The sequence below is a fragment of the Lipotes vexillifer genome, unplaced genomic scaffold, assembly GCF_000442215.2.
Source record: "Lipotes vexillifer unplaced genomic scaffold, Lipotes_vexillifer_v1.1 scaffold478, whole genome shotgun sequence".
Classification (NCBI taxonomy): domain Eukaryota; kingdom Metazoa; phylum Chordata; class Mammalia; order Artiodactyla; family Lipotidae; genus Lipotes; species Lipotes vexillifer.
Genome location: NW_006779682.1, coordinates 1,112,683 through 1,124,390, shown reverse-complemented (window position 1 = coordinate 1,124,390; position 11,708 = coordinate 1,112,683). Strand labels below are relative to the sequence as shown.

At 51.6% G+C, this 11,708-nt stretch overlaps 1 protein-coding gene across 2 annotated transcripts in view; it reads left to right on the top strand.

Moving 5' to 3' along the window:
• The first annotated feature begins 1,021 nt into the window (after positions 1–1,021).
• The window catches only part of BACE2 (beta-secretase 2), an 81,588-nt gene continuing 70,901 nt past the window's right edge, over positions 1,022–11,708 (top strand). Inside the window, exon 1 of one of the 2 annotated variants that reach the window (XM_007452877.1) lies at positions 1,022–1,448. In XM_007452877.1, the coding sequence (XP_007452939.1) occupies positions 1,149–1,448 (300 nt within the window). In that variant the 5' untranslated portion in view covers positions 1,022–1,148. The remainder of the gene's footprint in view (positions 1,449–11,708) is intronic. The other variant, XM_007452878.1, reaches the window with a different exon arrangement.

The window sequence follows — 11,708 nt, the reverse complement described above, 5'->3', positions numbered from 1 at the left end:
GGGGGGGGGGGGGCGGGGAATGGAGGCAGAGCTGTAAATTCAATGGCCCTGATTTTGGATGATGACTGTAACTTGCTGGGTGGACTGAGGGAATCCTGGGGCAGGTGAAGGAGCAGCTACTGGCAGCATCGCATCTGCATTACGGTAGAGCAGTGGGCGGAGAAGCCCAGGCTCAAAGCCAGCTGCAGACGCCACCTCCCCGGCTCAAACGGTGGGCGCAAAGGGAGAACCGAGGCTGGTGCAGCTACAGCAGCCAAGCCCCCTACCTCCCCCAGATTTCTAGAGAGAAGTCTCCAAAGCTCTCGCGTCCTCCCCGGGCTCCCGCAACCCTTGCCTCTCCCAGCCTCTACTCAGACCTCTTCAAAATCACTCAGGGGCCCCCGAAGTGGGGACGGGGGATGGGCAGGAACGGGGCTGGAGGGGGTGGGCACAGAAGAGGCCCCGAGAAGCAGCAGGACCCCGGGATGGGGGGGCGGCTGCAGGGCTGCAGGGACGTACTTGGCGAGGGGAGGCGCAGACTCTTTCACTCCTAGAGATGCTCGCGGCTTTTCTGCGTTTCCCTACGCTTCCCTCTGACCCCCACGTCACCCCTGGAAGTCCCCGCCACTAGGGGGCCAGGGAGCACCGGCGGGGCAGCCGGGCGCGCGCGGCCAGGGAGCCAGTTCAGGCCCTCGCTGCCCCTTTAAGGGTTCCCGAAACTTTCCCCCCTGGTATCCGATGAGTCTCGTCACATCCGTTGGCCGTGGCAGCCGGGGCGCGTTCCGAGGAAACTGGGGACTCGAGTTTCCCGGAGAAGAGGCGCGGCCCGAGACGAGCGAGGGTGAACAGGGCAGGCCTGGGTGGACCCGGGCGGACCCCACGCCTCGCTTTGACCTTGGCCGGGGAGGGGGGAGGGGCCCGGTCCTTGCGGGGCAGCCGCTGCCCGCCAGAGGGGGCAGCGGCGACCAACTTGCTTAACTTGGCGCGGGCTGGAGCGGCTCCGGCGCCTCCTCCCCGGTCCTCCTCCCGTCCGCCGCCGCCGCCGCCGCCGCCGGCCCCGCTGCGCGCCCAGCCCTGCCCCGCAGCCCAGCGCGCCGCAGAGTCGCTGAGCCGCTGTCGCCGGACGGGACGGGCCCGGCCAGGCGCGCCCCCCGAGCCCCGCCGCGGGCATGGGCGCGCTGGCCCGGGCGCTGCTGCTGCCGCTGCTGGCCCAGTGGCTGCTGCGCGCGGCCCCGGCGCCGGCCCCCGCGCCCTTCACGCTGCCTCTCCGGGTGGCATCGGCCAGCAGCCGCGGGGCGGCGCCCACCCCTGGGCCCGGACCCCCCGCCGAGCCCCGCGCGGACGGCCTGGCGCTCGCCCTGGAGCCCGCCGGGGGTGCAGCCAACTTCTTGGCCATGGTGGATAACCTGCAGGGGGACTCTGGCCGCGGCTACTACCTGGAGATGCTGATCGGGACGCCCCCGCAGAAGGTAGGTCGGTGCGCGCTCGCCAGCCCGCTCGGACCGGGCGCCCTGCAGCCGGGGGCCTCTTGGGGGCGCCCAGCTGTGCCTCCACGCAGCTTAGCGTCGCCCCCAAAACAGCAGCTGTCCCCGGAGAGCAGATCTTGGGGACGCAGAGGGGCTCCGGGCCGGGAGCCGGGGCGCGCGCGCTCGGGACGCGGAGCGGTGGCAGTCCTGCCCCGGGCGCAGCCGGAGGTGTGTGCAAGCGCTTCAGAACTTGTTAAGCTCTCCCTCTCCGTGTGGCTGCGAGGCGAGAGACCTGTAACTTCCCTCTAATGGGATTGACTTCTGGCGAGCGACACGTCTTTTCAGCGAGGAGACCTTGCGGTGGGCCCAGGGAGCGGTGCTGCTGTTACCGGGGGAATCACTTAGCGTTAATATTCCCGCCCCCTACCCCCGCGCCGTCTCATCGCTAAGGAGGCTCGTGGACGGCCTCCAACGGCGCAGTACCCTTTCAAAGGGATTCTTGCTTTATCTCAGCTCAGAGCAACCCTGTCCAAGGAGACTCGCTCGCTGGCTGCCCGCGGAGGGAGCAGCGTTTCCCCGGCTCCACTTTCCTCTCTTGGGGTTGGCTGGTCAGCTTCCTCAGGGCTGGCCCTGCTGCTTAGCCCCTCTGCGCCGATCAAAGAGTCTACACACGTGTGGGGAACGTGTTAAATGCAGTAAAGGGACTGGGAAAACAAATATGCGCTGAGCCAGGCTTCCGGGTACCAAGAGGTCTCCCAGTGACAAAATAGAAATAAAATCAAACAGCAATCTTATCCTTATTTTCAATTATTAGCACTTTTTGTAGCAAGAAACAAATGTGCCCAGGCCCGGTCATCTTAAGAAAAACAAAATCCCAGGAGTTGGTTTGGCCCCCTCTTCCTTCCTTGGAAACTACCTAATCTGTGAGTTGAAGTCAAGTTTTTCTTATCCATTGAATACGGTGTCTGAAGATACTTTATTTTTAACATTGTCATTTGGGTTTTAATTCAGCCATGATTCCCCCATAAATAGCACATACTCATGACTTTGGTGTAATTCTAATTAAATTATTCAAGACTTTCTTAAGAGGAAAGACATGCCATGCTAATCTCTTTAAAAAAAGAAACTCTACTGAATAACTTCTATACTTGTTTAATTAGTTTAAAAAAGAAAAGCCTTCAAAAATGTATTTCGGCTCAAAACTTTGATTCTAGTTGCCTTTCATCTAAGCGCTGTCTTTGGCATCTCCTCCGGTGGATGGTGGCTGGAGAGCAGGGGGAGGGCCGGGGGGAGAGAGTCAGCTGAGGAAGCTTAACTTGACAAGAGGTTGGAGCTGGTAAAAGCCACCACGTGAGAACACGCGCTGGTGGTGAGAACCTGGTACATTTCACTTTTTTCCCAAGATTTTATGTGATAGTGTGAACCTCTTTTTGTGGCCCAAGGATAATCTTTTGGAACAGGCCTTAAATCATTCACCACTTGGGAAATGTGTGCCTTGATGTTTTGAGTGGAAGGGAATTCTCTCAACTAAAGTAAAGTAAATTTGGGCAGTTTGGGTCCTGACGCCTGTCTTCCTCCAGAGAGGAGGGGAAGGGAAGAAAGCATCTAGAAGAACGAGAAAATATTTCTCTTGGGCTTGCAAAAAAGCAATCTAAATAATAGTTTGTCTTTATTAATTAATCCAATGACCTTTACTCTAAAATAATGAAGTTTAATGAATTAACAAGAATATATTGAGGATCTTATGCTGATATCTTTACCTTGGCCAAGGAAATAGTTCATTCAAGGTTAGTGCTCAGTTAACACATTCGCATGTTTCCAGGGAGGTCTGTTTTTAACAATCCAGATTTAATTTTTACATTTGATGGGAAGTGAAATATTCTGTGCCTCCTTCTTGGCCTGATTTAGTAATAAGCTGCTTTATAGCAGAATTCATGTGTGCGCTTTCCAAATGCCTACTGTAAACTCTTAGGTGTTAATGACGAGTGCATCAGGATTCATTTCTTGCCTACCTCCCCCTGAAACATCTCCGACCACCAGCCAGGTATTTGCAGCAGGCAAGAGGGGGCAGCCATGGGGGGACTTCTGAACTTGAAGGAAGTTTTTTCCTGCTCTGTTAATCGCCAAGAGTCACGCATATGTTCTCTGCTAATTCTCTGAAGCCTAAAATAAAACTTGCTTAGGTGGAGAGAAAAATGGAATTGTACATTCAAGCAGTAAATAATCAAGAATTTTTTGAAAATTAAATAATAGTCATAGCTAGTGTGGAGGGCTCCCCTCGTGGCCTGCACTGTGCCGTGTGCCTAATGTGCCACTGCAGGAAATCCTCACAGCTCCAAGTTCTTACCCTGATACAGGGGATGGGACAAGTGAAACTTGGAGAGGTTGAATGACTTTCCCAGGGCAACGGGACAAGAAAAAAGGAAAGCACCAGAAGTTGAACCCAGGCAGCTAGACTCCAGAACCCAAGTTTTCAATGACCTGGCAGATACCTGGTCCCTTCCCTTCCTCCCTTCTGACTTCTTTTCTTTAGTTTTTGGCCTCCTGTCACCCTTTTCAGCCAGAGATCCCTGAACCGTACACCCCAAGGTATTAGGAACTTAACATGTGACACAAACTGGACTCTCCCAGTCCCTGGCGCTCCCTCCATCGAGTCCCCTTCCCTCCAGGCTAAGCTCAAGGTTCAGCATCATGAATAATTGGATCCAGGTGTGCATAGGAGCGACCGTGTGGGAAGATTCAACAGGAACCCGAGCCCCACCATCCCTGCTCTCCCATGAGAAAGGCAGCTGTTGGAAATGTGCTCATTCCCTGAATGCTTTAATCAAGAACTGGGGTCCCTCAATCTGCCTGACACCCTTCAAGACATCATAGTCATGCGCCCGGAGGGCCGTGTGTGAGCAGCCTCACGTTGGCATGGAGATGAGTGCCAAGGCTCTGACACCATTATGTGACTTCTCTCTAACAGTGGAGAACCAACAGCTGCCTGAACCATGTAATTTGGTCTTATTAATAATAATAATGGTGTTCGAAAGTGATTATAATTACAGCAATTTCCATTATTTTTTTTTTTTAAAAAGACTTCCATGCTAACACAATAAATCCAGCTGAAGAAACTGAAGGTCCGAGGCTATATACCTGGTAATGGCTTCAAAAAGTCTTTTGGGGTTTCTGTTGAAAGATTTTCTGTCATCTCCACTAATAGAGATAAAACAGACAGCAAAATGCGTCTCAGATTTAAACATTGGAATGTATGTAAAGAGCTAACGAATTATTTGGGGGGCTCACATTTTAATCATGGCACGTGGGCTTACTCGCTTCTTAGTACACAGTTATCTGGAAGATTTTGGATTGAAGATATGTATCTGTCGAATACAATTTAAAAGTTTGTCTTTTTCAGAATAAGCCACCCAGTGTCCTCAAATTACATTAAGCTCACTGCAGGGGAGGCTGAAAAAGGGTCAGCAAGGAGAAATTGGATGGAAAAAATTGAGACGGTAGACGACTAAGGACAATGAAGAAAGAATGGACGACTGGGATGGAAAGAGCCAGAAAGTCAAAGCTCGGTTCCCACTAGCTCCTTTCGGGGGAAAGGTGCCCTTCCTGAGCTTTGGAGCAATAATTCAACATCAAAGCCTTTATTATGGAGGACTGTGAAAGGCCAAGCCAAGGAATCCGCTCCAAACAACTTGGAGAGACAGAATCTGAGAAATCTGTTAACAACTGTGTATTAATAGCTAACGATGATTTCAGGCTTATCGGGTTCTGGACACCATGCTAAGCATTTTGCCTGGATCACTTCATTTTCTCTTCACAACAGCATGTGCCTGCTGAAGTATGTATGGTTATTTGACTTGGTTTTCAGATGGGGAAACTGAGGCTCAGAGAGGCCAAGTCATTTGTCCCAAGTCACACTGATGAGTGCCTGAGCGGACTTATCCATCAGGTCTGCCCCAGCCCACAGTCTAAGCACTTCACCGCTCTGCATGCTGCTATTTTGAGTTGCAGGGACTTTTTTTCTTAAAGAACCATCTTTATTTATCTGTGAATGACTTGGGGGTAGTGGGAAGCGTCCTGGACCCACTGCAGGGTCCCAGATCCTAGCGGCATTACATACTTGACGATGGGCAGGTAGCAACCACCCCATGCTTCCTTTTCCCCATTGGTTGAAGATCTTTTAAGTTCTTCTTTGTTTCCTGCAGCTGCTGTAATAAATGACCACAAACTAGGTGACTTAAAACAATAGAAACATACTGTCTCACACTTCTGGGGGCCAGGAGTCCAAAGTCAAGGTGTCTGTGGGGCTGCGCTCCCTCCGAAGGCTCTCGGGGAGGATCCTTCCTGCTTATTCCAGCTTCTCATGGCTGCAGGCAGTCCTTGGTGTTCCCTGGCTCATAGCTGCATCCCTCTCATCTCTTCCTCTGTCTTCCTGTAACATTCTCCCCCCAACCCCATGTTTCTATGTCCAAATTTGCCGCCTTTTAGGAGGACACCAGCCTTTTGATGAGGGCCCGTCGTGATCCATTCTGACCTCATCGTGGCTTGATACATCTATCAAGACAGGAACTTGGGTTTAGGACATCATCCCTTTTTTTTGGCGGGGTTCGGGGGACTTAACCCCTAACAAGTTCATTCTAAATTTATCATTCTGTGGATTTTTTTTCTTTCATTCTATCCCATCTTTTAATTGCCGATAATTTTAATTTGGAATTCAAGTATAATTTTCATCAAAGGCAGCAGCACGTGGTGGTTTTGGTGTTGTGTCGACACAGAGTCTGTGACAAGATATTGTGCTGGGGACAGGGCGGCGGGAGGGGGAGGGGGGTGGGGGAGGGGAGGGTTTGGGTTATTTTCTGTATTTCGGTATCAGTTTCCTCACTAGAGAGTAATCGCTTAAATTTTTAAAATGCCTTTTGTCGTGTTGCCTTAATTCTAGAATTGCTGTAATTATTGCATAACCTGGGAAAAGCCCACTTAGGCAAAGCTCAGATCACTGGTATTTAAATACCGATGGCTCACAAATACTCATGTTGAAAGCTTGTGTTTCATGTTTTAAAGACTTTGTAAGGCATCTGTCACCCCTTTTCAATGGAATCTGTTTGATATGAGATACACGCCTTTTCCCCTCAAGCATCTCCAGCATTTTCTAGACTCTTCTGCCTGACTTCCTTTGTTGTCAGTAGGTGGCTTGACCTCCTCTGGGCTTCCTGTTTCCTTCTAGAATGATTGCTGACCCCGTTCTAACTAAAACCAAAAGGGAAAGGTCGAGGTGAGCCATCGCGAGAGGGATTTCTCCTCCATGGTGGGCTGGGTCAGGCCTGAGAAGAGGAATTCAGAGGCGGCATTTTCCCCTCCTCGGGGTGTGGGACAGCACGCCCTGGGGTTTATTTTATATCCCAGACACTGAATGGGGCAGGTCAAGCCTGGATTCAGGGTCCACCTGGGCTGAGGCTGGGGTTGGTGGCTGCGGACTCTCGCCCCGGCCCCAAGCAGAGGGCGGCAGGGGTAGGTGTTGGGTCCTGTCTGATGCTCAGAAAGGCACTTCTCCCTGGAGCCTAAGAGCCTCCTTTTAGGACTAACAATGGGCTTTCTGCTTACACTTGGCTCCCCTGCCATCTGTCACAGATTCCTCCTTTGCACTCACTCTGTTCTACTTGCCCAGCCCAGGCTGAATGTTGACAGTGGACCTCATTGTTTGTTAGTGACAACGGATACCACCTGGAAAACAGAACCCACCTGTGAGGCAGGTGGACGGCCCACCTCGGCTTCTGTGCCTCGTGCGTGGATACTGAGGGGTACGGTGTGAGTTAGGGTGTGTGTCCCATATTCTGGGCCAGTTTCCCCGGCTGTAGAGAATGTGTGTGTGATGCCTGGTTGGACTGGCTGTCATGTGGCGCCCCTTCATCCTCTCCTGGCCCAGATGGACTGTTTGATTTTTTTGCCTATCGCTACTCAATCAAAAAGTCGCTTTTTTGCTCTTGGAATTCTCAAAGAGGTAAAGAGACTCGGAGAGCCGACATCACCACAGGAAGGAAACAAAACTCGTAGGTTTGTTTCTGAGTTAATGCTGGCTACCCCGCACAGGTCTCAGGTTGGACGTTTCCTAGTTTTATTGTGTGGCGCATCACATACCAGTACCTAGAAACACACAGTCTCAGCCCGGCCATTTTAGAAGGATGAATAGGACTGTTTGCGGTGTAAAGGGGTGATGCCCTGGGCCGGCTTCATCGTGCCTGCGAGCCATAAAGGGCAGTGGAAAACCTCTCCCTCCATTTCCCACTAGACAGGACACACTGGAGGAGGCTTTACACCCGGACCTCCTAAGGAGCCTGCGCACCTCCAGCCCTCCCCAGCCCCGTGCTGGATAAATGCACTTCTTGGCAGTGGGCTGAGAACGACTTCAGTTTGTCTGCTGTGCAGACCCCCTGCCAGAAACCCAAGAGAACCATCCACAAGGCAACCCCCTCAGAAGGGGGCACTGTGGGGGAAAAGGGTGGAAAGCACGGAATCAAAGAGTTTTCCAGGTAGCCTGGGGAGGGTGGGATAATCAGGTCTGACCCCCTTTCAGGGCAGGATACGTTGCCAGAAGGGAAGCTGCTGCTTTGTGAAGGTGGGTGTGGACTCCAAGCCCCGGAGGGGCATCCAGAGCCCTTTTCGCCACATCGAGCTGCCTCCTGGGGAAATGCATTAGCTTTTCCCAATCAGACAAGCCACCAAGGAGCAGGCAGGTCTGCGCGTTTGTCACAGCCTTTGGGAATTAGGCGTTTCTGCTGCTCATCCCAGATGGGCTGCTTGCCAGATACTGATGTGGGCAAGTTCTTCAGCCTTTCGGGGCCTCAGTTTCCTCGTCTGTAAACAGGGGATTTCACCGGGTAACCTGAGATGCTTCCTAGAAGCTCTGACACTCAGTGATGATAATCCATTTTGTTGGGGAGAGCTTCCGATAGCCCTAATTTTCAGCAGCTGCATGCAGGTGCGTCCCGCAGGGGTCTCTTAAGACGCAGAACCTGGTTCAGGCCCTGCGGGAGGTGGAGGGAGGCTGGATGCTGCTGGCTCCAAGGGCAGAACTGGAGTCCTTGCTCCGCAAACCAGGGGGCTGCAGGGAGGACTAAGCACTCCTTGTAGGGTTGGTTACAAATACAGATTCCCAAGACCCAGGCCAGACTGACAGGGCGAGAGAGCCTGCACCGGGGCCTGAGAATCTGCATTTTATCACATCTCTCAACTCCATCCGCCACTTAAGCAGCAAGCCTGGCCCCATCCCTTGGACACTATTTGGAGGCCACGAAGAGGCCAGAGTCTCCTCTGATGGGTGGTTTCATGAACGGAATCAGTAGGTTCTTTCATCTTCCTAAAGGCTGTTGTCTGATTACGTGTTAACTCTGCCCATTTAGGAAATCTGTACCTGTAACAGACTGGGTTCCGGAAGCTTCCTTGCACTTGGCAGGTTGGAAAAGTGGAGTGCGCATTCTCCAGAGTAAGAGCTCTAGGGCCGTGCTGTTCAAAGTCTCTGTGCTGACTGTGTCCTTTTTAAATTTCCGGTCTGTCCCAATCAGTCGTTTGTAAATCAATGAAAATGAATTACTTGGAAAAGGAAAGTTTAAAAGACATACACGTACAAGAGCCATATTTTAAATGATTAGATTCAGCGGACATCCCGTGTTCTGTCTGCGCTGATCTCAGAGTTTCCAGGTCTTCCTTCCCATCCTGTGGTTACCTTATTGCTGACACGTAACCATTTGTTTGTTGATGGGTGCCACCAGCAGGGCATTCATGGAGTGCAAGTTAGAAGTTGTTACAGATGGTTCCACTTACATTTGTTTTGCCACCTCCTGTCTTTAGCGGGACAGTGGTCATTTTCACTAAGCAAAAAGGAAATGTGAGTGTTGGGTTCTCGGCTTTCAGCCCTCTCAAGAGGGGGTGGGTATAGAGCTTTATCCTAGGGGTAGCAAGTAAGTCTAACTCAGCGGTTCCCAATCCAGGGAAATTGTATCCTCCAGTGGACGTTGGGCTCTCCCTGGAGACATCCTTGGTGTCACAGTTTGGGTGGTACCACTGGTATCTGGTGGCTGGAGGCCAGCCAGGGATGCTGCCAGACATCCTACAATGCACAGGACAGAGCCCCTCACCCAACAGAAGATTACCTGTTCCCAAATGTCAGCAGTACCAGGGATCTGAAATCCTGCCTAGAGCAAGGAGGGAGGCTGTCCTCAGAAGCATCTGTGTGGGCACCAGTGGGGAGTGGCAGCAGGCCCACACCTGTGGGTCTCCGGATCTTTGCAATCCTGTCTTGTTCCAATGCCGTGGTTCTTCTTGCCAGTTGCAGTAAGGCACTTCTAACTCGAGTGATTGGGAATTAAAGAGGTGAAAGAATTTTGAACTAGACTCAAAGGATGAGCATGCTTTATTCCTTCATTCTGTGTATTTATTAAGCACCTGCTGTATGCCAGGCCCTATCCTAAGCCCAGGGATGCAACAGTCGACTAGACGAAGATGGCCCTTGCTTTTCTAGAACCTGCCTGCTTGTTGGGAAGACAGATTGTAAAGCAAGTAAACAATTTTTGATGGGTACCGAGAGACAGTACAGCCTGGTGGTGGGCGTGGGTAACAACCCCTTTAGAAAGGGGGACCCATGTTCCAGGATGAAGCCAGGCAGGCAAAGCCTGTACCAGGAGGGCATACAGCACCAGCACAGTGGGCCACGGGGAGCCGCTCTGACATGCCCAGCTTTTGGAGCAGTTCCTTATTCATCTGCTTTAAAATTGTGCTTTGAGGTTCGATTTTATTAGAACCAAGGCCTTGCAAAGTATGAAAACATTGTGCTACATGCTTCTAGGTCACATGTGTGCAGGGTGTGAGGAGTTGGGGGAGGGGAGTTAAGTATGGTTGTCAGGGAGAGTTTCTGAATAAGGAAGGAAAGTTAAACTCGGGGTGCCAGGGGCGGTGGGGTGCAGGAGACCACTTAGACTTGTGTCTTGGTTTGGGTTTCCCCAGAAACAGACTGGGACGAGCATGTGAGTAGGACAGTTCACTTGGAAGGGGATGGGGCAGTGAGGGGAGGGGAAGTGTGGGTGAGGAAAAGGTTGCAGGCGTGAGCAGTGGGCTCAGTCCCCTGGGATCTCTGAGAGGGAATGTCACCTAGACTCAGCTGTCCCAGCTGAAGGGCAAAGGAGCTGGACATTTATCATTCACTCCGGTTGGTCCTGGGTGAGGGCCAACCGGGGGCAGGTTTGTGGTCCTGCAGCTGCTGGCAAGAGAATCCGGCAGGCAGAGTCCCAGGAGACTTTAGGGTCAGGGGCACAGAATTATCAGCATCCACACAATGTACTGCGGCCATGGCATCCCTCCTGCCTGGAGCCATGGCTGGCCCAGGCTGGGCTAATATTTGAGGAATAAAAGAATGATTACTCTCTACCGCTGAATGTATTTGAGAGCATCGTTTTGGCCCACAAGTCACAAAGCAGAGTTTTAAAGCTCTGCTTTAAAATCCTAACTTCCTGGAGTGTTCTAGAATCTAACTCACGAAAGCCTCTGTGAGTCAGTCCGGAGCGAGCCTGTCATTGCTGCGTGTACTTTGAACTTCTTTCTGGAAAAGGAAGATGTGATGTGTAAGCACTGGGAGAAAATGGTTGGGGGGCAAAGAGAGATTTCGTTTGAGGTTAAAAACAACCACAAAACCTCCTTTGAAAATCGAATGCTCTGAACATAAGGATTTTCAAAACCTTTTGAGTGGCTGGCGCCTTGTGATGTGGAAGAGCAGGGATGCACAGGACACAAAACTGCCAAGTTCCTGATCCGGCGACACTGACATGTCATCTAATCCATAACCACATTCACCCAAGTGTAGCTCCCATGTGTGCGTAAGAATTTACTACCTAATAGTTTGCTTAGAGTCTCCATAACATCAATTCTTCAGTATACACAAATTTCAAAAATATATAAAATATTTTTTGTTGTCCTTTGATCAGTAAGTGTGTGTACATTTTGGCTCATTTACCCTGTAGGACGTGGGTGATTTCCATTTCCCCACCTCCTTGGTTGCTTCACCCAAATAGGAGATGCTGCAGTGCCCATTCGGGCTGGGCTGGTGGTCGGGGTGGAGTCCTCACGTTCCTCTCCACGTCTGAGCAGGTACTCCACTTGGAGCTGCTCATCTCTGTGTCTTCGAATGCACGCCTTGTTGTCCTGGGTTTATGAACCGTGAGGCTGGCCGGAGAACTGAGAAATTCCAGTATTTGTGTTCAGGCTTCCGGGAAGGCAGGG